The 27,713-nt window shown below is 37.7% G+C and overlaps 1 protein-coding gene across 1 annotated transcript in view; it reads left to right on the top strand.

Annotated features, from left to right (window-relative positions):
* Positions 1–1,546: 1,546 nt before the first annotated feature.
* LOC103601084 (multiple C2 and transmembrane domain-containing protein 1-like) overlaps positions 1,547–27,713 on the top strand; it is a gene marked incomplete at its 3' end in the record, with an annotated part of 175,062 nt that continues 148,895 nt past the window's right edge. Inside the window, exon 1 of the mRNA XM_008585464.1 lies at positions 1,547–1,603. Coding sequence (XP_008583686.1) covers positions 1,547–1,603 — 57 coding nt within the window. The remainder of the gene's footprint in view (positions 1,604–27,713) is intronic.

The following is a 27,713-nucleotide window of genomic DNA, read 5'->3' as shown; positions in this document are numbered from 1 at the left end:
AAATGAATAAAGGAGAATATTTCAGATTGCAGAGTATTATGAAGAAAATAAAAAAGACAAACAAATGAAAAGTAGTTGGAGAAGGTCATTCCAGGAAAAGTGGTCAGGGGAGACCTTTCTGGAGGGAGAATATTTGATTACAACCTGAAGATTGAGAATGAACCTCAGTTTCAGACCTAGGCTATCCAAGATGGTAGCCACTGGCCATGGGTGGCTTTTGAGCACTTGAATGTAGCTACTTCACATGGAAATGTACTATAAGTGTAAAATACACATCAGATCTCCAAGACTTCTTCAAAAATTATAAAATATTTCATTAATTTTATATTGATTACAGGTTAAAATTATAATCCTTTAGATATATTGGGGTAAACATTATTAAAATTAACTTTACATTTCTTTTTTACTTTTTTAATGTGTCTTAATTAAGTGTTTTAAATTACATATGTGGCTTATCTTATATTTCTACTTAACAGTCCTGTTCTAGATAGTTTTAGCCTATTTGCTATTATTAACATAGCCTTTTTCAGCCTTTTTTCCTTGATGTTGGTGATAGAGATTGAATTATATCATAGACTTTTCTCCAAGGATCTAAGCCTGTAATATTTATTGACTGAGGTGTTCAAATGTAATAATTCAATGTGTGATCAAGCTTAATACAGCTCAGAGTTAAGGGGTAACGAGTGGTGGAGAATGCACACAAAATTGCCACATTTACTAGGGGAGTTGTGTCATTAGTCATGTTCCTTTAGAAATGTTCACAGAACAGATTAAGGAGGACTCTGAATATGGAGAGGCAGGCAGAGCTAGCATCGCAAGGTAATGACAGCGTGGGACAGGATTTCTGTCGGAAAGAGCAACAGCAACAGCAAACCGCAAAGATCTATTTCCATTCTCAGTGAAGGAGATTCTATTGTATTGTATAGAATTGCCACTTCTTGCATATTAAGATAGACTTTTATTCTACCCGTTGTTTTATACCGATGGCAACGTTAGTGACTTTAGTGTGCCTTTCTTTGAATATGTCTATCAGGGAGATGTTGGCAAGTTCACACACCTGTAATAACATGCAATTAATTCACTGCAGTGAGCAAGCAAAATAGTTTTCTTTGTGTGGTGTTATTATTCTCATTTGTCCTGGTGGCTTGTGCCACAGGGAAGAGGTTGACTACTAAAAATGTGTGTTTGATTTAGCAGGTGAAGTTTTTAATATTTAGTTTGTAAGCATTTTAGGACCCCAAATATGATGTTTGTTATATAATCAGTACTAATACTTTTGCAAGGGGAAATTGTACCCTTACTGGTTTGAGAGTTGAGTCATATCCTGTGAGTCTGAAGCAACGGTATTTAAACATCACGGGTTCCTCTCACTGTCACTCGAAGTCGCAGCACTTCAGAGCAGCAAGTGCTCTGTGCGTGCAAAGAGGCTGTTGCTATCTTTTGGAGGTGAACAGCCTCTCTTGCCGGGATTCAGTGAAGAAAGCCAACTCTGGATATGCAGTTCTCTCACTAGAGTGAAAGATGTTTTGTTCATTTCTAATCAACTATGCTAGATAGCTGCAAGCTGAAAAGTGCCTGCAATTTGCCATTTTTTTGTAATAAGGTAAGTACCATGTTTTGGTTTACTCATTGGATTTTGGCAGCCTTAAATTACTGTGGCAGTTTTAGTAAATGATCATGCCTCAGAAAATACCTTCTCACAGGGTATCGAAGGTGGCGTTTGAGATTCTAATGCAAGTAATTTTAAACTTATAGTACAATCCATTTGTGAGATAGTTAGTTTAATAGATTGATATTCTTTTTAATGATAATTTTTAATAAAAAATAGAGTGCCTGAGAAATGGAAACATTGTAGTAGCATTATATTGGTTTAGTTTTTTTAAGGATTAAGTAGTACCAGGGTCTTAATTTTCTTTTTCTTTTTGCTAATCTATGATCTTGGTTAAAGATGAAATATACATAAGATTCATATGATTTTGTTTGAATTTTATTCTAAATAATTATAGTTCAGTAACTATATTTCTTCATTAAGCTGAAAAGTGGTCTTCCTAATTATTAGAAACTTTGAAGTGGAAAAGTAGTGAAAGACTTTTGCCCTTTCATATTTGGCTTTCTTTTTAAGTGAGAGGCCATCTAAGCTGAAAAGTGGTCTTCCTAATTATTAGAAACTTTGAAGTGGAAAAGTAGTGAAAGACTGTTGCCCTTTCATATTTGGCTTTCTTTTTAAGTGAGAGGCCATCATATTTATAAACTTCTGATTGATCTGTTTGTTTGAGAATGTGTATAGCTTGTTTATCACAGCCTACTTTCTCAGTTGCTGTTGGAGGCACTCATATACATATTGTGTGGACAGAGAAATCTGTGGATAGACAGTAAATGAGAGATGTTTTTCAAATTCTTTAAATTTGTTACTCAAAGTTTGGGTGAAAGACAGGAATGTTGTTTTGGCTTTTTATTAATTAAAGAAATAACATTCTGTGACATCAGGCGGTATCTGGTGTCACATAACTTTGGACAATCATATTTAAGGCCTTTAAATTTCTTTAAGTTAGATAAGATTAATTTGATTTGGGGAGCTGTAGCTGTGATTTGTAAGATATTAATGAACTTAAAGATTTTTAAAAATGTGTCTAATAACAGTTGGCATTATTAATACTTTCTCTCTTCTTAATTGATTTTCTATTATGCTTAGGGATTGTTACATTTATATTCAAAATTATACCCACCACAAAATTGCTAGATTCTAACTAAAACATGGAAATTGCTTTTCATGAGATATATATTTAGTAATTTATGTTTTTGCAAAGTCCAAAGGGCAAATGAGCTGATGGAAGTTATGTGGGTTTCCTCTTCTTTGGAGGGGAAATTACAATTATTTCAACTTCCAAACATCCTTAAAAGCAGTAATGGAAAAAGGAAAGCTTTAGAGCAAATGACTTAGTGCTATAAGAGCCTTTGGGACCTTGAATAGTGAAAAAGTACATATCTCAAATGATTATAATATAAGATAGTATAAGTGGAATATTCTGGTGCTAGTTTACACATTGAACTCTGCCTTTTTGCCTGGGAAGAGAGAGAGAGTTATTCTGATTAGTTATAAGTATTCTGCTTGAGAATTTTTCTTTATTCTATATGGGAATTATTAAACTTCAATAGAAAGAATAGAATGGAATATACCTACATCAAGACAAAAGCATTTCTCATTGTACTTTGCATTGTTTCAGAGTCTTAATTATGGATTACAGTGGCCATACAAACTGTTGTTATGAATAGCAACTCAGACTGATGAAATATTATCACATCAAGTTTTTATAATGTTTTTTTCAAACAGGAACTTAAATATTTATGACAATTTACATCCAACTGATAATTACCCAATTAGATTATTGAGGCATCTTGTTTCTCTTCCTTCCTTTCTGTTGCCCCGTCCTTTGACCGTTTTCCTGCTTCTCTGCACTTCTAGAAGGTGTGGGTAATGGGAGGGGTGGGAGAAGGAAGGGGACAGAGAAAGAATGTGAGAAAACTCTTATTATAGTGTCATGTTTCTATTTCTCTCCTCTTATACTGGTTTTGATGAGAACTTCAGTCAGAAAAAAGTTAGATATAATGGCTAACATGAGTCCTTTAGATACCTTGTGAATTTTAATGGTCAGGAAATTCCTTGACCTCTGAGATAAACAATATCTGGGAACGTGGTTGGGACAGACTTTTCAGGCCTTACCTACCACACAGGATTGTTGCAAAGATGAAATAAAATGCATCTTTTGTTGTGTTTTATTAACTGTAAAGTGTTAGGCATATTCTTGAGAAATTGTTTTTGTGTGTTTCTGAAGTAAAGGAACTGAAAGACACCATAGAGACTGGGAATTCCACTCAGGATTTAGTGTATTTCTTTTTAGTAATGACGGTCTCATTTTCCTCCTCTTCATCAACTATTTTTTCTTATGCATTTCCAATTTATATAAAAATATTTTGCAAAGATAAGCTCCAAAAATAAAAAATAAAAACACAATTTTACCTAAGCCCCAGTACTTTTAAAAATTTCAAACAGCTCAAGGAAACTCACTCTCACTCAAAAGATATTTCTTGAGTAACAATTTACTGTTATTTTCAAGCTGAAATCAACATACGATTTGTCTCAATTGGGGACTGTATCGTCAGAAGCACAAAGCATGACATTATTTCATCCTTTTAAACATTCTTTTATTTCAAGTAAGCTTTGAAGGGTTCATGATGAGAATCAGAGTATAGGGAGAAATTTTTTATAAAATGCTCCTTCTGACTCCTGAGAACTAAATTTTTCTAGGTGGTGCTTTAAATCTTATTATCTCTAGTGAATTTTGCTGGATATCAAAAGCAGCACACTCCTTGGGAAAAATGAGTAGTAATAACTGCCCTATCTAACTCTGAAAATCAGTTTTGAAGATCAAATGAGACTGTTGATGTGAGGGTTCTTTGTGAACTCCATAGTGCTCTCAAAGATCATTATCACAGGGTAAGATATTCACAATTATATATTTGGAAGGGAACTTAGATGTCATCTCAAATCTCATTTCACAAAGTGGGGAATTAAGGTCCTACATCCACTCAGCAAGTATCTGAGTAAAGACCTAAATCTGAGTCTTTTTGCATGCCTAGTTAGCTAGAAATTGGTCAGAAGACTAGCTGTTTCTTGTGTAGTACTGTTGAGGAGATTTTTGTTTTGTTTTACTAATAAATAATGTTTTCCAAGTGATGATGAACATATTTACAGGGAGCTATATTCTTTGTAGAGTGTTTCACAGATGACATATTGCCAGTTTAATGCACTGAGGATTGTTTTGTCTGGTTTGATAGAATGTGGATTTGTGGGGTGATTATCAAAATGTAACATCAGACTTTAACAATTTCTTAGCTATTGACACAGTAGACGAGTCCAAGTCCTTACTCTGGGGAAATGAGCCGTAAAAGTAAATGTGCTTAGTGCATAGGGATAGATTTTGTAGCTTTTAAAATTGTAAATGGTATGGTAGGTTGTTTTGATATATTTGTTGAAACAGGTTAGCAAAACGAGACTCTCCAAAAGGTTACCTTATACAGAGATAGGGAAAATTTAAACAACCAATGAACTACCAACCATTTTTGTTAGAATTGATCTGGCTATTTTATATGTTTAGAACTTTCTTTCAGGATGATCAGAAGAGAAAAACATGACTTTTCACAATTATAGAAGTTAATGGCATATGTCCTACTATACTAATGAACACAATATGTTTAAAAAGAAAATTTGGTTTTAAAACCTCTCAACACTAAGATTAGAAGATGAATTAATTAAAATTTCACTTGTGTTGGTGGTATTTAAAAAGGTGAAGAGGGAGGGAGGTTTAGGTAATGGGCCACAATAATCAACCACATTGTATATTGACAAAATAAAATAAAATAAAATAATTTAATTAATTAATTTTAAAAGGTTATTCTTTACTTCTAATAATTCAAAACACAATCACTGTTTTTTAAAATAAATAAATGTGAAAACAAAAAGCCTATGCTATCTTCATAACCTGTGTTGCAACTTATAGCTTCAAGAGATAAGTGGAATTTATCATTATGCTATCTTATGAATAAATTCTAGCCATGCTTTGTAGTAAAGTTCATGCTTGCTTTGATTCCAAGAACTATATGAACCTCCTGTATAACCATTAGGAAATAAAGGAAAACGGATGAGATAAATAGGTATGGATCTTTTTTAAAATTGCTAAATATAAATGCAATGGGATAATGTGTGGTCCAAGGGACTAAATCATGGGCTGTAGGAGAGTGATGGGAAGAATCAATACCTCTTTGTAGTACTGGCCCACTCCCCTCAGTTTGGAGGTGACAGTGAAGCCCTTGTCTCCTTTCGATTTTGTTTTGCTATCTACAAAGCTGGGAAAACACTGTAATGCCAGGTAACAGTCTCATCTGTCCCATTGGTGCTTGGTAAATATTGATTAGTAATCATGTGAGCATGAAGTGGCTGAAGCACTTTAAAATCAGTAGAAGAGTCTATATATATATTATTGTTATAAGTTCTGAGGTTCGTAATGAATATCCCCTTGAGATAATCCCAAGTAAGAAAGCTTTGGAGATGATTTGTTGGGTCTTAATTCCATCTTTACTTAGTAAAGATACTCAAATTAGTCACTTGGTCTCCCTTTGCTTGAGTCATTTCACTAGTGGGATGGGATTAGTAATATTTATTCATGGCAATTTACGGCATACCCAAATATAACAAATAAAGTTCCAAATCCCTCACTCTACAAGGGTTTCTCTCCAAGTTGAAAATAATACTAATGTCTAGCAATCAAGCAATATATTAACTTTTTATGAACTATCTAATTTATTTTCTTACAAAAGTCTTTTGAGATTTGAGCACTATAATTATTATTCCCTTTTTAAAGATGGAGAAACTGAAATATAAAGAAATTAAGTGACTTGTCTCTGACATCCCACGAATGTAGTAGAAGGAACAGAACTGAACGTAGGAGTCAGGCTGCAGAGCCAAGATACTTAACTGCATTCCATGCTGCCTCCTGCAGCATCCCTTGATCTTAGTATTTTGAAATGACTGCTATAAAGTGCTACAGCAAGGAAACTACATCTTTTTAATGTTACTCCATTGACATATTGCCAGTTTAATGCACTGAGGATTGTTTTGTCTGGTTTGATAGAATGTGGATTTGTGGGGTGATTATCAAAATGTAACATCAGACTTTAACAATTTCTTAGCTATTGACACAGTAGACGAGTCCAAGTCCTTACTCTGGGGAAATGAGCCGTAAAAGTAAATGTGCTTAGTGCATAGGGATAGATTTTGTAGCTTTTAAAATTGTAAATGGTATGGTAGGTTGTTTTGATATATTTGTTGAAACAGGTTAGCAAAAAGAGACTCTCCAAAAGGTTACCTTATACAGAGATAGGGAAAATTTAAACAACCAATGAACTACCAACCATTTTTGTTAGAATTGATCTGGCTATTTTATATGTTTAGAACTTTCTTTCAGGATGATCAGAAGAGAAAAACATGACTTTTCACAATTATAGAAGTTAATGGCATATGTCCTACTATACTAATGAACACAATATGTTTAAAAAGAAAATTTGGTTTTAAAACCTCTCAACACTAAGATTAGAAGATGAATTAATTAAAATTTCACTTGTGTTGGTGGTATTTAAAAAGGTGAAGAGGGAGGGAGGTTTAGGTAATGGGCCACAATAATCAACCACATTGTATATTGACAAAATAAAATAAAATAATTTAATTAATTAATTTAAAAAGGTTATTCTTTACTTCTAATAATTCAAAACACAATCACTGTTTTTTAAAATAAATAAATGTAAAAACAAAAAGCCTATGCTATCTTCATAACCTGTGTTGCAACTTATAGCTTCAAGAGATAAGTGGAATTTATCATTATGCTATCTTATGAATAAATTCTAGCCATGCTTTGTAGTAAAGTTCATGCTTGCTTTGATTCCAAGAACTATATGAACCTCCTGTATAACCATTAGGAAATAAAGGAAAACGGATGAGATAAATAGGTATGGATCTTTTTTAAAATTGCTAAATATAAATGCAATGGGATAATGTGTGGTCCAAGGGACTAAATCATGGGCTGTAGGAGAGTGATGGGAAGAATCAATACCTCTTTGTAGTACTGGCCCACTCCCCTCAGTTTGGAGGTGACAGTGAAGCCCTTGTCTCCTTTCGATTTTGTTTTGCTATCTACAAAGCTGGGAAAACACTGTAATGCCAGGTAACAGTCTCATCTGTCCCATTGGTGCTTGGTAAATATTGATTAGTAATCATGTGAGCATGAAGTGGCTGAAGCACTTTAAAATCAGTAGAAGAGTCTATATATATATTATTGTTATAAGTTCTGAGGTTCGTAATGAATATCCCCTTGAGATAATCCCAAGTAAGAAAGCTTTGGAGATGATTTGTTGGGTCTTAATTCCATCTTTACTTAGTAAAGATACTCAAATTAGTCACTTGGTCTCCCTTTGCTTGAGTCATTTCACTAGTGGGATGGGATTAGTAATATTTATTCATGGCAATTTACGGCATACCCAAATATAACAAATAAAGTTCCAAATCCCTCACTCTACAAGGGTTTCTCTCCAAGTTGAAAATAATACTAATGTCTAGCAATCAAGCAATATATTAACTTTTTATGAACTATCTAATTTATTTTCTTACAAAAGTCTTTTGAGATTTGAGCACTATAATTATTATTCCCTTTTTAAAGATGGAGAAACTGAAATATAAAGAAATTAAGTGACTTGTCTCTGACATCCCACGAATGTAGTAGAAGGAACAGAACTGAACGTAGGAGTCAGGCTGCAGAGCCAAGATACTTAACTGCATTCCATGCTGCCTCCTGCAGCATCCCTTGATCTTAGTATTTTGAAATGACTGCTATAAAGTGCTACAGCAAGGAAACTACATCTTTTTAATGTTACTCCATTTAATCATTTTGATGACTGCAACATTCTCATTCTTAGTGAAACGCAGGACATTATGAACCAGAAATATACTGAAGTTATTTGGGAATTCATGTAAGATGGGGCTAATATTAATGCCAAATGTGTGTGGAATGAGCAAACATAACTAAGAGTTTTCATAGTCTTTGGTGGCATGAAAAGAGTTCCCTTTTTTTGATGTTGTTTTAGAGATGGGGCATGAGGAAGAAACCCTTTTCAATATATGCATTGTTATCTGATGCATTCCCATGAAAACTTGTGGGAATTTTTGTGTTTTGAGGAAAGATTAATGTCGTGTCTACTTTTCTGTGTACACTCCCTAAATATTTCCCGGTGAAAGTCGTTATTTGGGCAAAGAAGCACACTGAATGAATGGTAGAATGGGGAAGTTTAGGTACATTATGCGACTAGGTCCATTTTGATCTGTTTTCCCCAGAGACTCTGCAAATTATGTTTAAAGTTCTTAGATAGTTTTCAAACCTTCATGTTTCCTCCAGTCTTGAAAATGAGAACTTGCTTCACAATGTTGTGTACACTTAGTGCTAGCACAGTGCCTAAAACAGAATAGACCCTCAGTGATGCTTCCCGGCTAGGTGGCTGGATGGATGGGTAGACAGATCGATAGGTGGGTGGATGGATGGATGGATGGGTGGTGAGGATAAACCGGGGCATCTCCAAATCTGCTCTGAGTCATGACTTGTGTACCTGACTCTGATTTGGAACCAGACTGCCACTGAACATGCAGACACAGGGGAATGATGTCTGAAGTGTAAAAGAATTTACCTCAGTTCATCTCATACTTTTTATCTGATAGTTTTCAATGTGAAGTGGACATAGCTATAAGTCATTTCTTGCCATTTAGTCTTTCCCACTATTTCATATTAGAGTTTTTGAAATTCCTCATAATAAACCGTAATTGCTTCACTTCCTTGATTCAAAAGCTAAAGGATACAAATATATACATATATATGTATACATATTTTATATATGGAGAGAGAGACAGAGACTGGATAACAAAATTAAATTTGAGCACCTAAATAAATGGAAATTGTCAAAGTTTGACTGTTTTTTAATTTATTGTGAAAAAAATAACCAAAATGCAGAAGAAACAATTGAGGCAGAATATCAAAGAAAAGAAAGGGTTTTTAAAAAATCATTTTCTAATGTTTGTTTACAAAAGTGTAATATTTCTTTCCATCTTGGAACAGAAGCTTTTTTTACCCCCCCACAAAATTTCATTAGAGAGCTCAAACTAAGAAGTCTGGGAATCAAAATTTATTTGGCACAATCAGTCAATTGTGAGCAACGGTTTCCAAAATGAGGATGGTGACTAAGGACTTGAGTTAGGAAATTCTGCAGATTTTGGAGGGTATTAGGATGGTTATTGTTTCAAGTTTTCTGAGAGGGGAGGAAACACAGAGAATATTTTCCTGCAAAAATACTTGATCAAGCACAACTAAATAGGGTCAAAATATATTCAAGTATTAAACAATGGAAACAACTCTACTGGGAAAATTACCCACTTGGCCTTGACCCAAAGCAATCATTAAAAACAAAAGAAAACAAAAAGAAAAAGACACGAAATCCATCCTAATCAACACAGTATTGTTGGGTGGATTTTCTTTCCCCTGGTACTAAACAAAATAGCATAGGGTCACTATTTGAGGATATTCTGTTCCTTGGTGTAGAGGTGCCTTGTGTTATTTCAAATGTAATTGATTCCTGTGGCTCACTGTTTTCTGGGGGTTATTTCTCTATCTTGGAACTAGCGTGTTCCAAGTCAAAGAGTGGAAAGGATTACCCTGGCTGACAGGAGATCCGAATTCCACATAACTAAGACTCAGTTTCAGTATCCTTCAATGAAGGATCTAACCTTTCTCAAATTTTCCAAAAGTTGATGAATTATTTTAGGATGAGATTCCTTTTTTTTTTCCTTCTTTTTTAATTTAGTCGCTGCTGTGAATCTTGAAATTAAATCTCAAACAAATACTTCAGGTTTATTCACCTGGAAAATTTTTGCTAAGCCCATGCCTAGAGTGTGAGAAATGCTCACGCTTAAAACAAATGAATGAATGAATGAATGACTCCTAGCAAATGTATACTTTAAATGTGTGACTAGCTACAAAGAATCATTAATACATGAGACATAAGAAGAGTTTGTAGCCTTATTACCGATTTTAAATTATTGATAACTTACATAGCATATTAATGTTCAAGAGTTTTTGAAATGTGTATGACAATTCCAAAGGTATCTAGATTACCATCCAAAAGCCACTGATAATGGCAATAGTCACTTTTGAGAAAAAGTATTAAGATACTTATTGTTTTAAGTTTTCCAAGGAGAGGAAACAGAGAAAATTATCCTATGAAAGTACTTGATCAAAAATAGACTTGTTCCTAGATCCCACATGGCAGGTGTTTTACAACAAAGGGCAGATTCTCCAAGTGTGTGGATTTAATATATCAGTCATTAATATAATTTTTTTTTCAGACATCAACCAAGGACTGAAAACTATATTTGCTACATTAAAATACTTTTCTCATTATTTCCTGACCTCTTCCTCATTGTGTCTGTTATTTTTGCAAGTTGTCATGAAAGATTATTATTACGTTTTACTATTTTAATTGAAATTTAATAAACAAAAATTAAGGAGAAAGTTAACTACAAACCAACCATCAGTTTTATTTTTAAAGTTCAGTCCAAGAAGTCAAGGTAGTTCAATGTATTTTATCAGCTGTAAAATTTCCATGATCCCCTCCTTTACCTAAATAGTGTGTAATTCATATTCACAATATTTTGGAACTAGAATGTGCCTTAGAGATCAACTAACTCAATTCACTCATTTTGAAAATGAAAAATATTCTGCCATAAGCAAATTAAATTACTTCCAAGGTTATACAGAGCCATGCTCAGCATGAAGTTCCTGACATGCACCTCTGCAATCTTCTTTTTATTGTATTAGTCAACAAGAGTATCATTATCTGAATTTAATATTCAAATAGTGCATAGGATTTTTGCTTCTTATTAAAATGTCAATTATACACACCATAAATCAGTTTAAACTTGGCCTAATTTCCTTTAGGTTACAAAACATTTTTCTTTTGGAAGGGCATATTTTAACCCAGATTCTACACAGAAGCTTTTCCTCAGACCTGAAAATTTGCCTTCATTTTAGTCAGTTGGCACTGCACATAACCTTGTAATCACAGAGCTAGACCCACTTTAACCACTTGTGCATAGATAGGACTGGTTATACCCTTCCACCTGCTCCAGCTTTCCAGATCCTAAAAACAAACAAAAAAATGCATATTCAAACTAACAGAAAACTCCAAAAATGCAAATTATATTAGTAAACAACATACACATCTATCCTGACCGTTTAACCAGCTAAATGGTAATGATTACTAAACAATGCTCTATAACTAGTAACTGTACTTTGTCACCAAAGTAGTAAGGCCCTAGAACTTGCTAGCCCTGCTGCTTCTCTTGGTGGCTCCTCCAGAAGCTGGGCCACACCCAGGCAGCAGCACTTTGAGGTGTACTATCCTCTACATCTCTGGGTAGATGGTGCTAAGGAACTTGGCCTTAACCTTACAGGGCAGTGATTCTTCAACTGCATGGTGCAGATCTACCAAGGAATCTTGTTCAGACTGCATGTACCCAGACCTAGGCCTCAGAGATTCTGATTCATTAGGTCATGAGTAGAGCTCCAGAATGTAAATTTTGAGAAAATCACCCAGGTGATTCTGCTGTACACTCCAAGTTGAGAGAACCTGGGGCATCAAGAAAGTATTTCAAGGAGGCAGCTTAATGATGCCACCGCCAGGGCAGGAGACACTGCGGGAGAGACAGCTGAGCTCCTGTTCGTTCCTCATTCTTGCCCTTCTACCTACAACTCTGCTAGCCTGTGGCTCCTACCTACCTATCTAGTGTGCTCCTACCTCTTAGCTCAGCTAGCTTTTTGCATTACTTGGAGAAAGCTTTTGAATGTGGGAACAACCATTTAAGAAGATACGGGTGAACAACAGATCTCTGTAGAAGAACTCACAGAATCCCCTGTACAATGAGTCTAGTTGGGGCATGATCAGGCACTTCCCCACTCCGTACTCAGTAAGGTGAGAAAGCAGGGGTGGGGGAGGAGTAGTCACAAAATGCAGCATTGAATGGGTGCCCTCAGTCCTAAGCCAAAGGCTGTCAGCCAAGCCTCAGCAGCACAGAGAAGTTGAGCCATGAGTCTGGGTGAAAAGAAAACTAATGAGGTAGGGAAGATGAGCTTCTGCTGACCAGCGAATTGCTCTGGCAAGTGCCACGATGTGGGCTTGTTTCCTCCTCTGCCCAAGGCTGAGAGAGAATTCAGACAAACTCCCTGAAAAGGAGGAGGATCTGCTGTACCTGATAGCTGGGCAGTGGATGAAGGTCCCACGAGCTGCAGTGTGACCATGGGGTAGTGTGATGAGCTGTAACAACGGTGGAGAGGGCCATGTAGCCCAAGGCACGAGATGGTCTCTATTCATCCAATGAAAGTAGTTGGTGAGTAGAGTACACTAGAAGTCTTGGGTTCAAGTCCAAGCCCCACCACATATGGTGTGACTTTGAGAGTATTACTTAACATCTCTGAGCTTCAGTTTTCTCCTCCTAAAATGAGAATAAAAATATCTTCTTTGTAACTAGTACCAGTAGGTCTAATGCAGAGTATAATGTGGGCTCCTTCCTGCTGCCGTATTCCTTCCTGATAAATGCACAAGCCCATTTCACATTATCGTAATTCAAGCATACACTCATCTAGTGGTCTGTGGAGCCATGATTCATGTGAGGCAGTCTTGAGCAAAAATTGAAAAAGCTTGTACTATGCAGGGGAAACTTGACAAATAGACTGATTTATTGGAATCTTGTTTACAATCTCTTGTTTGTGTTTCCTCAGCCTAATGTAATTTGTTTTGTTCAATGTTTATCCCACTAGAATTAAGAGGATAGGACTTAATGTCATGCAGAACTGACAGAATGCTTCTTGATCCTGATTTTACTGGAATACAGGAGCAGCTTGTCAAACTCTGTTCTAGATAGGGACCATTGGCTCCTCCAGAACCAAAGCCAAATGTGCTTTCCATCAATATGCCAACTGACCCCCAGCCACACACACACACACACACACACACAAAGAAAAATTGTAACGAGTAGTCATATTATATTAGAGTCTCTGGGAAGTTTGATACTTAAGAAACCTATATATCAGTTAAACTTATTTACTCTAAAGGAAGACACTTTTCTCACGGATCTATCAAAATTTCCCTAGCAGTTTTCCCACATGGAAGTTCTGAAAACAGTACCATATAAATAGATGGACTTTCACTTATACCGTTTTCTACCTATTCTATTTTCTTGGAATCCCAGCAAAGAAATAAAATGTAACTCATCTCCAGTATATGATTGTCGGATTTTAATAAAAATCTAGTCAATGTTAAATTTTACTCAAGACAATCTCGTTTATGTGATTATGATGTCTTCTGGGTTTTAGGTATATTAGTTCGTGCAGTGGCCTCCGTTCCACAGAGGGAAACTTTCACCCTGCCAGGACCCCTGCGCTCATACGAGATGCTCTGGTTGTTTCAGTGCCTTGCCTTCCACACATTCAGAGATGCAAAAATTCTTACTGAGAGCTCGTGTGCTAGCAACTGTGGGGACACAGTTGGGGGACAAAATGGACACAATGTATGCTAACAAGGAGTTTTAATCACGCTCATAAACATCAAATTATGAGCTGTACGGAATGACATTAAACAAAGAGAAGATGACATAAGTAGAAGATGCGTATAACAGGGGAAGTTAATTTAGATTATAGGCTCAGAGAAGACCTCTCTGAGAAAATGATTTTTAAGCTGAGACCAGTGATGCTTAGAGTTCATTTTGGTTTCCCCAATGTTTGAAAGTTTGTGAGGATTAGAGAAAATGTATGTAATGTACCCGCACAAACGGTATCCAGGAGATTCACCTTCACCCTGTCTCCTAATCAATTAATGTCAAGCCAGCCTTTATAGACTGCCTTTATAGCCTTTATAGCACTGCTTGTGCTGCCTCAAGGTCTGGATTTGGTGAGTTGCAGGGATGCCCAGGTTAGCTGAGGACCCACCTGGCCCACAGCCTTTCTGGTTAGCCTTCACTGAGCATGCTCTGTGTGTGAATTTCTGTTCAGATCTGCTTCGTTCAACATTTCTCTGCAGAGATGAGAACCCTTCCTCTCCCTTCCCTTGTGTTCCGATCTGTTTGGCTTGTCTCTGATTCCCTGCTTCCTCTTCCTAGGAGTAGGTTCATCTCCTGGTACCCCAACCCCAGGAAGTTTCCTAGAACCATGACATTGCCATCTCCCCAATGAGAAATGTCAGCCTCTTGCCCCCTCCCTCCACCACCCAACCAGGTCAGGCCCCTCCCATGCAATCCCTAGTTAGGATCAGAATGAGCTTTATCTGCCCCTTCGACTTTGTGGTTTCCACTGCTGCACTCACTCTTCGGAAGATGGAATTAATTAATGTTGGATGAATTAACCACGCCACAGTTCAGGCCTGCCTTCGAAGTCCTCACTCCCCCAGACAGGCTGCCCTCCATCAGCTTGCCTCACACATGGCCAAAGCCTGTGGGTAATTGGTGAGGTCCCAGAGTGTTGCTTCCTGAGCCAGAGCAGTACAGGCCAACTTTCCCAGGCAGAGGAGACAGTAGCTTGGGTTGGTATCAGATCCCAGGGCTTTGCTGAGAGGATTGGGGCCATCAAGAATGGGCTCAAAAGTCACTGTGTTGGAAATAGTTGTCAGAGAATTGAGAGTACTTAGGAAGGAATTACTGTGGATCCTGAGAGGTTTGAAGCTCCCTAAAGGTATCCCGAACCTGTCCTTCAGAACTGGAACCCCCCACAAAGGAGAAGAAAACTAGAGGGGCTGGAGCAGGTGCTGTCATCAGTAGTTAGAGGCACCGCACTGCCATCAGCATCGCTCCAGCACCTGCTTCCCGCTGCCCAGGGCAAGGGGCCAGCTGGGTTCATGGTAGCACAAGAGCAGAAGGATGGGGGAGGGGGGGTGACAGAGTAATGACGCAATAGCAGAACTCTGCCAAATTATTGATAGGCTGCTCATGGATCTGGTGTTGGGCAAATGTTGAAGAAAAGAACCCATCAGAGAGTGCTTTGTGCTCCACCATGGAGAACAGGAAGATAGTTCTCTCCCCTTTTTGTGGGTTCTAAAGTTTGTGGTGTTCAGGCTGCTGGGAGCACTTAGGAAAAGTATCCTCAGGTGCTTTTCAGTCTGAAGCACCCCCAATTGTGAGGGGCCTCAGGGCAAGGAACACAAAGAAGAGCAGGCTTTGGGAAAGGATGTTTTTATTGTTCCTGCATGTGATTTCTATTTCAGACACATACATAGACAAGCACATCAGATTCTGCCCTTACACTTAAATCACCTGGCCGGTGTCATCAAAATGTAGCATATTTCTATATATGTTATTCTGAAGGAAGGAAGGAAGGAAGGAAGGAAGGAAGGAAGGAAGGAAGGAAGGAAGGAAGGAGGGGCGATGCTGTCAAAGGCTGGGTTGTCTAAAGAAAGGTGACTGGAAGCAGTTTCTTTAAGTTTAATATGATCAACTTGGCTTCTATCATGCAAGACTCTACAAAGCCAGTGAAAACGGTCGCCTGCAAAGGTAGGAGTACATAAAAATGCTTACACTATGTAGACTTTAAAATTATTTTGTGGCCAATTTTTCTTATCACTTTCTCTGTTCATTGACCTACCAGTAACTGGGCAGAGACTTTGCTGTCACATCATCACTCCCTGTCACCGCACCCCTTTCCTTCTGAGCAGCCATAGTGGGCCACGAGAAAAATAGGGCACATTTAAGAGAAAATAGGTGACTGTACAAAAGACAAGTACATTTCTTTGGCTGTCAAAATTAGCTATGAAAATTAAGATTGAGAACATCTGTTTTAATTATGCATGTAGCACAGGCTGTTCTGTTGTTTCACAGCTTCTCTCAGGGAAAAAAAAAAAAAAAAAAGACGAGATACCTGCTATTCTCTCACGATCTTCCCCTGAAGCTGAGTCTAATTTGCTTTTAGCTATAAAAAGCTACTATTGATATGAAATAATGTCCTCAGGTGCAAATATTATGTAAAATTTTTACAGTTTCTTTTGCAGACCCTGTATTGTAAGATTAGAGAGGACAAACTAAATGCAGTAAACATAAATTTCAAAACAGAAGTGACTGCCAGAGTGTATTAGCTGAGTGTTTAATTAGGCATAGAAGCTTTATTTTTTGACCTAGTTGTGAAAACCATAGTAATGCAAACTGACATCAAGCAAGAAGCTGGGAACAGCAAAAAAAAAAAAATGGAAACAAACTAAGTAGAAAACACATCCTGACCGATCAGGCAGTTGAAGGCTGGAAGTACAATATTCACCATTCACCAAGGATTCCAGAGTGTTAGACAGTGTTGAAAATAAACCCATAAAGCTGGAAGCCAAATTCCTACATTTATTGTCCCTTACAATTAAATGTTTCCCCTTGCATTAGCAATCTCTCTCTCTCTCTCTCTCTCTCTCTCTCTCTCTGCCACAAATCAAATCCACTTTTTCTTGTTGGATATTTCCTTCAAGGAACCTACCCAAGACATTATCTATGTCCTTGAAAAACCTACAGTCAAATATACCTCAGTTCATTGTCTATTCTTGCTGAATATAGTATTTATTTAATTTGATTTAAATAGAATAATAGAATAGAATAATTGCCTCTTTTTCCCTTCCAAAAAAAAAGACAACCTATTGAAAGATTGAATTAATCTAATGATTTATTTTTAAATTTAGGGTAAGAAATTGTTTGACAGAGAGTAGGAAGGTGGATACCAGAGGCTGGGTGGGGTAGGGAGAGAAAGGAGGAGGGGGAAAGGGGAGGTGCTGATCGAAGGGTACAAAGTTTCAGCTGGACTAGAAGTTTAAGTTTTAGGGATCTATTGCACTGCATGGTGACTGCAGTTAGTAATAACGTATTGTATATTTTTAAATTGCTAAAACAACAGAATTTTAATGTTCTCACCACAAAAAAATAAGTTGGTGAGGTGATGCATATGTTAATTAGCTTGACTGAATCTTTCTACAACATATACATAGATCAAAACATCACACTGTACCCCATAAATATTCACAACTATTATTTGTCAATTAAAATAAATCAATAAAATAAATATACACAATTATTGTTTGTTGATTAAAATAAATTAAAATAAATTAATAAAAAGGAAGTTTGTTCTAACAAAATATAGATTAAAATATTTAAAAGAATACATAAATATGTATTATAGGTTAGTAGTAGATATATCTTAGTTTACCTCTGTTTAACAATTTTATGTTTTAGCAATTATTCTTTTAATGTATTATTTGTAAATTCCTTTGCATTTTCTATAGAGGCAATCCACGAATCCATAAAATGCCAATTTTATTTCTTCCTTTCTAAATTATATCTTTTGTATTTCATTTTCATCTTTGCTCTGGTCAGAACTTCTAGAAGGAAAAGGAAAAGCTTTTAATATTTTGCCTTAAAATACAATGATACTTGTTAATTGCTTTTATCAGATTAAGAGAATTTCTTCTATCCTTGGCTTGCTAGGATTTTTTCTTAATTAATGCATATTGAATTTTATCAAATTCTTTCTGTAAATCTTTTGAGATAATCAAATAATTTTATGAACTATCCCTGCATTTAGTGCTAAAGCAGATATTTACACAATTTGACCCCACAGTGATGGTTCATTGTTATCATGGTCTTCCTCGCACGTCCATCTCCTTGTCTCACACTGGAAAGTGGCGATAGGAAGGGTAGGTTGGCTATGGAGTTATTTGCCTTGTTTTAATTGGGCTGAGGTAACTTTCATGGATTACACTTTAGAGAACTCTAGGACTAAACATTCTGTGATAAAAAATGGAGCTGGCATGAGTGAACATCCTGCACTGAGCAATTATTTTCTATCTTCTCTTAAAAAATACAGATTAAGTGAATGTATCCATGTGAACTACCTCCAAAAGTAAGTCTTATTCTAAAATTAGCTTCTGTGCCAACGTATGACCTTTTGGTTTTGGCAGAGATGGTGGGAATCCTGCAGTTTAAAATTTCTTTAAAGAAAAAAAAGAATGGCTGGCTGTATCACCACCACTGATTTGTTTAATAGAAACATTTCACAGGAGAGTTATGTAGTACAATGAAGGAGAGATACAAATGTAAATTAAGATGAAAAGAGCCTTGAGTTCTGGGGTTTGAGGGCAAAAGGTTTGGCTTTCTCTAGTATAGTCATATTGCACAGGATCATCCATGTAAACATGCCTTCTTTCTTCATCTGTAGGAGAGTTCATTCTCTATAAATGTTGGGGAAATTTGTCTTAAAAATTATGCTCACCACGAAATAAATAAAAAATAAAAATTATGCAGAGAAAGTGCTTTTCTAAAATATCAATTCCTGGACCCAGCAATCCTAAGAAAACATCATCCAATGCAATAGCCAAGACATGGAACCAATCTAAATGTCCATCAATGGATGATTGGATAAGGAAACTGTGGTATATACACACTATGGAATACTACTCTGCCATAAAAAAGAATGAAATTCTCTCATCTGCAACAACATGGATGAGCCTGGAGAAACTTATGTTGAGTGAAATAAGCAAAGAGCAGAGGGATAAATACTGCATGTGCTCACGCATATGTGGGAGCTAAGAGAGAAAGAAGGAAGGAAAGAAAGACCACAGTGGTGCATTGGACTTGCAGAGGGAGAGAGCATACTTGGGCTACAAAGCAGCATGGGGGGGCACAGGGGGAGGGGGAGGGAGGTTGGGGATAATTGGGTGGGGACATGGGGTACAAATGCAATTTGTGGTAAAGGGCATGCTGCCAGTATGAATCTGGCTTTCACATTTTGGGCACGAGGGGTGACAATCAGCTTTGTAGCTCATGAATATTCATAACCCCCCCCAAAAAAATCGTCCGGACAATCACCATCATTTGCAGTACACATTGGAATGTATTTCTATACACCAATTTGAATGTGGGTGGATTTTTCTGGCTTGGGGATTTGTAATCACTGAAAGTAATGCAGATGCAGAAGAATCTATGGGGATTGTCCAGTCCCATTAACCACATCCCATGCTGAGGATATGGGTTCAAAATATTATCCTCTTAATCTTATTCCTGCTGTGTATCTGATTTCCATGTCTGTAGAAGAAGCTGAAACTTAGCATGAGGAGGCAACTATGAAGATCTTTTTAATATAACTTTAACTCCACACTATGAAGATCTTTTTTATATAACTTTAACACTGAGCCTGAAGTCAGAGCTCCTACCAACCAAAATTTGAGATTCAGAATAAAGCTTAGACCCAAATAAGCCACAGTACATCAAGGCATTAACTGTGACAGGTTTTCCCAGCATCTAGTTGTTTCACCAAAATATGTACCGTTCAATAAAAACATAAAGAACTCACATAGATTCTCTTAATTACTGCTTGAGTTATTGTAAGGAATTAAATAGTGTTGAGTCAATACTGTGACCAAATCTCATTCATTGGCCAAATTAGTGGAAATGATAATTCTTGAATTCAAATCCCATGTCTACCGATTGCTTTGCTTTCCACTGTTAAGTTTGAAGTTGCTAACTTCTAGCTTGGATAAGTAGCATGAACTCTCTAAACCTCACGTTCTTCCTCAGAAACCAGGGTCAGTAGAGTGAGGAAGTGCACAGGCTGGAGTCAGCCAGCATCTGTGATGGAAGCCCAGCCCTGCCCCTCCCTTGCAGCTGTTCAACCTGCGTGTTCGCCTCTCTATGACTCAGTGTCCTCCTGTGCCAAGCAATCATCACCATAAAACTGCCTCCTGATGCTGTCATGAGTTTCAAATGAGGCAGTGAAGGCCAAGCACTTAATACAGTGCCTTCCACAAAATCACTCAATAAATGTAAATTATTAAAAACAACCTTGAAGAGGGTTTGTGAAAATTGATATAGAAGGACATTGGACATGCCTTGGAAGCAAAAAGATGGTGTATAAAGACAGACAAAGGGAATCTTTTCACCACTAGGACTGTGAAAACTTACCTCCATTTTTAAGAATTTGCTTTTTAATTATTATGTTTTCCCTGATTTATCTCTTTCACTTACAGTTATTCCCTCTGTGTATCCACTCAGCCCATGCTATTTTGGTTTTTTGTCAAGTTTGTATTTGGCATAAAAGGGAAAAAGAAAGCTGTCAGAGAGCCCATGTGCTGTATCCATATCAATTCATCTTTTGTGACCAGCACATCCACATCATAGCCAAATGGAGTTGCTAGATGGTGAGAAGGGCTAACACAGGCCGAACGACCTTGTGCAGGAATTGAGACTGCAGAAACAAATACAGGTTCGAGAGCAGATTCTTCTTTAAATTGTGTTTTAATGTAATGTCTGGAATTCTGAGCAGAACAAAGTCAGTTTGGATAGACACACAAACTACCAACAGAGGGTGATAATTTTTTAATTATTACAGAAAGTGAAAAGATTTAGTCTGTCTTTATCTCTAAGCTTTGGTATAACTGCAAAAGTGGCCTTTTTTTTTTTACTTTTTTAGTCTCAAATTTAGTAATAAATTCTTGTTTACTGTAGGTTTACAGTTTTATTGTGGGTTGTTTACTACGAGCTGGGATGCATTTTCCAATAGAAATAATTTTATGAAGGATGGCCAACTTCCGAGGGAAGCCCACAAGTCTGCTTAACTCAGAGATTTAAGTGTGTTGGTGAGGTTCTAAAGGCTCTGCAGACGCTGGCCACCCAGAGTGCCAGAGATGGCCTGCCAACGGATCAGGTGCCCCTCCAGCTCCAGGTACCTGGAGTAGCTGTCCCAAAGAGACAGAGATCTCATCAGGAGGGGAAAAGAGTGTGGCTGATGACTCTAGAGACCTGAATGCTAAGGAGAATGGTGAACTAGGGAGCAGGTTAAGTGTAAGCAAAGAATAGCCAGGGGCTTAGGAATGGTGACCTGCTAAAAACATGTCTTATTTCCAGACTGACTCCTTGAATGTCTCTTTTCTGACCCACCAGAGACCCTTGGGGTTGAACTGCCTACCTTTCTTTCCATTGCCCTAATTCGTTGCTTCTGACTGGGGTTTCTTTCCATCTTGGATTCGCAGTATAGAACAGTGTCTCATTGTCCCTTCTCCTTTGCCATGGAAAACATAGATCTTTTTGAGAAAGTGTGAGAAATTTCACTCTAAGTGATAAAGGACAGCTATCTAGAAATAAAAAAGTGTCCTTATTATGCTTATCTTTTCCTTACCCATCCCATGACTGCTGTTACCACCCTGCAAACCTACTCTTTCTCTTCTCTTTCCTCCCCTCACATCCCCTTACCTTTCCTTCTGTTCATTTTGCTTTAATCTGGGGAAGAGAAGGTTTCCATGATATAACTTAGAGTATGAAATGGATTCAACTGAGATTTCTGCACACGGTTCAGAGGACAGTCTTAACTCTTACATGCACGTATGCTCATCACCAGAATGGCTGGAACTTCTGAGTCCCTGGGTCCTGGTGAAGATGGTGGATGTTCCTGGATGACCTGAGATGGGAGCTGGAGGCATTGTTGACTAGACTAACACTGGGGTCAAGGAACTATGGATTTTTAGGAAGAGAGTGTCAAAGAAACTCTAGAGGATATTGTTCTCCTCATCACCTGAAGACCCTCTTTGGAGTTATCCCTGGGGTGAGGTAAAAGTAGGAATAAATTGTCCCAAGTGTCAGGAAGCTCTGCAACAAGAGGCTTGGGGACGAAAGGGAAAATTCCCAGTCTTCCCTACATGGAAATCTTTGTCCCCACCCCTTTCATTTATTTTTTATTGAAATGTATGTTGAAGTAGCATACTTTTAAGTTTGTAGAAGGCTTAATAGTTTCCAAAGTGCTTTCCCATACAGTGTTTCATTTAATCCTCATAACAGTTGTGGAAGGTAGACAAAGGAAGTCTTAGAAACCTTATTTTATTGATGCGGAAGAAAGTGTCACAAAAGATTGAGTTGCCAAAGGTCATACAGAGTGTGAGTGGTGCAGATCCAGGACTGGAATTCAATTATTCCTTCACGCCTTCTCCTTCACATTAGGATTTTTCCCAACAATTCTGGTCTCGACTCATGGGATTAGCAAAAATACAGTAATATGAATAAGTTTAAATGTTTTATGTTTTAAAAATCTGAACTGCAATAGTTTAGACTAAAGCAGGAATATATTTTCCTTCAGTATTTCTTCTTTAACATTACATTTAATGTAATGTAACATGTAATATTACATTCAATTCTTTTTTTTTTCTAAGAATCAACCATAAACGATTTATGCACTTGCATTATTTGGAAGAGCTTTAATAGACTAAGAGAAAAGAGCTGAAGCCTCAGCTAATTTATCCCGTTGGAATGTGAATCACAAACTTGAGGCTGTAAAAACTGCTGGGTTGAAAATGATTTCAATCAGAACACTGATTTATCCTGAGAAAATAGGTTTTTTTTTTTTTTTCTGTAATATAATTAAAATAGACTCAACTGATAGAAATAAAGTTACTCTTTCAATAAACAAGTCTCCAGTCATTGGTATAAGTCCCATGAAATGGAGATGGCAAATAAGTGTGGTTGTTCAGGGATGATTATCTGGGTTTGATTATCTCTGTGCTTGTTCCCCATTCTTCCATTTTGACATTCTGCTGCTCACTGATGTTCCACCAGAAGAAGAAAAGGGGAAATACCATGCAACAGACAGAGCTCAGAGAGGTGCATTTGTCACTGCACTGACTGCTGTCAAAAAATATTTGGGGGTGCCAAAAGCCACCCAAAGGAATACACCAAGATGAAGTTTGGGAGGACATCATTTTTAAATTGGGACTATTCCTGTCCTAAATTATCAGGAAGTTAGGGAACTATTTGCTGAACAAAACAGAGTTACTGTCTTCTGAGAGACAATCTCAATCTCTAAATGTATTTTTTTATAATTTTAATAGTTGTATAAATTTTTACTAAATGCCTTTCCTATTTTCTAAGTGGCTTATGTGGACTATAACCTGATTATTTTTTAGTAATTATATCTAATACAGAAAGAATTACTAATAACTAATTCATAAAAACTAAAGTACACTTACTGATCTCTAGAATTCCAAATGATTCATTTCCCCTTTGCATTACATTGCATACCAAATAAAAGTTTTCAAAATAAAAATAACTTTCTCAAAATGGTTTTTACTGCCCAGTTCAACGTTTTTAAATTCAACTGTTCCTGTGACATAATTTTGTTAACTTGCATAGTGATTTATATTATTATTTTTTAAGACATTTTTAAAAGAACAGAAAATATAAATAATAGCTAAAACCTCTGTTTCCACTCTCCATAATTAATATATGTTAAAATTTTGTAATATTTGCTTCCAGTCTCATTTTCCCCAAGAAATAATATATTAGAAGTAAAATTAGAGACTCTATGTCTGGGAACTGCTATTCTTTCAATCCTCTTTTAAGCTTTTTCTATAAATATGTTTGTATCCATGTATTAGTCTGTTTGTGTTGCTATAACAGAAATACCTGAGACTCGGTAATTTATAAAGAACAGAGGTTTATTTGGCTTACGATTCTGGGACAGCTGCATCTGGCACGGGCCTCAGGCTGCTTCTACTGGTGGTGGAAAGTGGCAGGCAGCCGGTGGGTACAAGCAGATCACATGGTGAGAGGAAGCAAGGGGCGGGGGGAGGTGCTTCTTTTAGACAAACCGTTCAGTGGGAACTAATAAAGCAAGAACTCACTCATTAATCTCTCCTCCCCCAGGGAGAGCATTAATCCATTCATGAGGGATCCGCCCCCATGATTCAGTCAGTGTCCAACACTGCCACATTGGGGATCAAATTTCCACATGAGTTGTGGAGGGGACAACACATCCAAATTGCATCAATCCATAAGCAAAATATAGTAATTTTTATTTATATAAATAAAATTGTATTACATATTTCTCTGTAACTTGCTTTTGATATTCAGTATAACTTTTTTGAGATCAGTCCTTGGAAATATGTATATATTTGTGTGTGTGTGTGTGTGTGTGTGTGTATTTGAGACGAGGGAGTTCATTCCTTTTAATAAAAATCCTGGAGCAGCAATATTTGGGAATTTTGGGAGTCTTACTTCCCCAGAGAATTGTCAACAACAAGATCACTAAGATAGAAATTATTAGCATCAAATCAGGACACAAAGTATGGACCCAAATGCTAGAATTGGAATGGCAGATGGTCCACCGTGTCATAAACAATGCAGAAAGTTTCTCTACAGTTACTAGAGAGACTCAGAGACCAATTTCTGCTCACCCTGCTCTCTATTAAGGAATTAATAACTGAAATGTTTTTTAAAAATTGTATCTACAGTATGAATTGATCCTTAATAATTCAAGTTAGAAAATCATTATATCCATTTTTGATATATTAAAGTGTCATTCCGATAGCACACATTTCATCTAGATTATACACTTGTAAATCTTAAGTAGGTAAGAAACCCATGAAATATAATTTCAAAATCACTGATATCTTAACTACCATAATCTGATTTTCCCCAGCACCTTTTTCTTAAACATGTTTCTACTCACACTGTCTATAAAGTTTCATTTTAGCAAGATATGCCTGCAATGGGAGAATTTGAACGATGCATTAATGAGATTTTAAGTCTAAGCATTCTTCAAATGGATGTATTAAGAGCTAATAATCCCCTCTAGCTAGATTGTTAAATATGTGCAAAATCAAGCCAATAAAGAAATCATTACATTCACAATTTTACATAATATTCCAAGTCATGTATAATTTTTTTCTACTCTTTTTTTTGGGTAATACTGATTTTTATATTTTGATTGATGTTGGATATATACTATGAATTACATAGTATACATGTGTGGAAAAATATTAACATGGAAGTTTATTATAATTTTTATCTCACACAACTTATATGTCACATTAAAAGTTGATGTGTAATATAGTAACTTTTAGTCAAGTCAAAATATTGATTTTTTATTACAGACAATTATAATAGCTAATGTTTATTCATTGCCTGTAAGCCAAGCATTGCCCTAGTTTCTTTTCGTACATTGTTTCTAATCATCTCCAAAACACTACCCAGTACGTAGTACTGATCCTATTTTACAAGTCAGAAAATGGAGGCCTAATGATATTAAGTAATTTATTGAAGGAGTTATAGCTATCATGTAACAGAAGCAAGATCCAAACCTACAACCGTCAGACTCCAAAGCCAGTGCCTTTTCTATCATACCACATTACTTCCTAGGAATCTGCAAAGGCCAATAGACCAATGCTGGCTGTGAGATGCACTTTCAGTCAGACTGTCTGGGCTCAAGCACCAACTTACTGGTTATGTGAACTTGGACATGTTGCTTAATCTCAACCTCTTCTTGTCTCAGTCTCTTTATAGAGCTGTTTATAAAGATTAAATTGGTCAATATTTTTAATGCTTAGAAAAATGTCTGGTGTGTAGTAAGTATTCAAAAAATACTTATTAGGGAAGGGATTCCAAGATGGCGACGGATCTGGAGAGGGGGCGCCAGAAAACAGCGTGAGCCTGAGAAGCATGCGCTGAGCTGCCAGAGTGCTATCTGCATTTCCAAGAGCAACAAAAAATGAATAAGTCTTTCAACAACTAAACTACAACTATAAAAAAAGCAACTACAGACTCGAAGTTTAGGGCAGACACAAAAGAAGATTCCTGAGAGCGCCCGAGCCGCGCCACCGACCGAGTAAGCAGCCCCAGGCGGCAGAGACCAGAGACCAAAGACGGGGTCCATGCCAACACAGAAACAAAGAGAGAGCCACCCGGACTGTCCAGCTCTGTGAGTGACCCACAGCCCAGCCCTGCTTACGAGGCAGACCCCCATCCGGCTTCCGCCTGCCACATCAGACTAGCCACCGACCCCAGGGCTGCCTCCATTTTCTCGGGTGGGGGCGGACCCGGCCGGTTCGGCCAGGTCTGAATCCCTCACCTGGCTCGGCTCCTCACTGAACCCTGCCACTTGCTTGACCTGGCGCGGGGCCTTCCAGGGCCTACGGGCCAGCCTTCCATCCCACTCCCTCCACGGTTCTATGGTGGGGCTGGTGACGTGGGGAGCCCCTGGTCAGCGTCAGGAGACAGGGAAAAGCTGGCCGGGCCAATTGTTACTCCACCACACCCAGGGCTCCACCCCCGGTAAACCTCCTGTTGCCAGGAGGCAGATACCACCTCTGCAGCCACCAGTTCGGAAAAACGCCTAGCCGATTTTTGGTTAGGAAAAGTGTGGTTGGAACACTCCCAGGCTTACTTGAGCCTGCCAGAGAGCTGAATTTGGGCGGGCATGGGAGTCAATCCGTGCCAGGGGGATTCAAAGAGGAACTGTGTGCTGCGGGCTCCTCCTCCGAAGAGCTCACGCTGAGAAACCCCCACTCAGTGCTACAAAGCCACCCAGAGCGACGGGTAGTCAGCATCCAGGAGAAACCTGGAAGTATTCCTGGGCAGAGCCGAGCTGAGCGGGCGCTTGAGGACACGGCTGACAGACGGGGATGCAGTAGACACACCCCAGCTCAGAGAGGGGAGGTGTCCGGTTACGGAGGCGGAGACTCAGCAGGAAAAAAAACACACCTTGTGGGCCGCCCGGTAAGATCCAACAGCCCCACCTACTGTGCAGACTCGGCAGAAAATACACAACCTGTGGGGCCACCACAGCGGGATCCAGCAACCCAGCAGAGTCCAGACTTACCAGAGAGGAGCCTCCCTGGAGAGGCCCAAGACTTGAGGCAACCACACACACAAGTCACTAGAGGCCAACTGAGCAAATAGGGTCAAACCTGGGCACTGTGAAACCCCCTGCCAAAATGAATAAACATCAAAAAAAAGATACCAGAAATACAAGAAACCTAGAAAGTACACCACCAAAGGTTAATAAATCTCAAACTCCAGATCCTATAGAACAAGAAGCCCTTGAAATGAATGACAAGGAATTTCGAGTGATAATTCTAAAGAAATTGAACGAGATAAAAGAAAACTCAGCTAGACATCATGATGAAACAAAGAAAAGTATACAGGACCTGAAAGAGGAAATGTACAAGGAAATCAACGTCCTAAAAAAAATGTAGCGGAACTTGCCGAACTGAAGAAGTTATTCAGCGAAATAAAAAAC

Source organism: Galeopterus variegatus, unplaced genomic scaffold (genome assembly GCF_000696425.1).
Source record: "Galeopterus variegatus unplaced genomic scaffold, G_variegatus-3.0.2 Scaffold3582, whole genome shotgun sequence".
NCBI classification, from domain to species: domain Eukaryota; kingdom Metazoa; phylum Chordata; class Mammalia; order Dermoptera; family Cynocephalidae; genus Galeopterus; species Galeopterus variegatus.
This window is presented reverse-complemented; position numbering and strand designations above follow the sequence as displayed.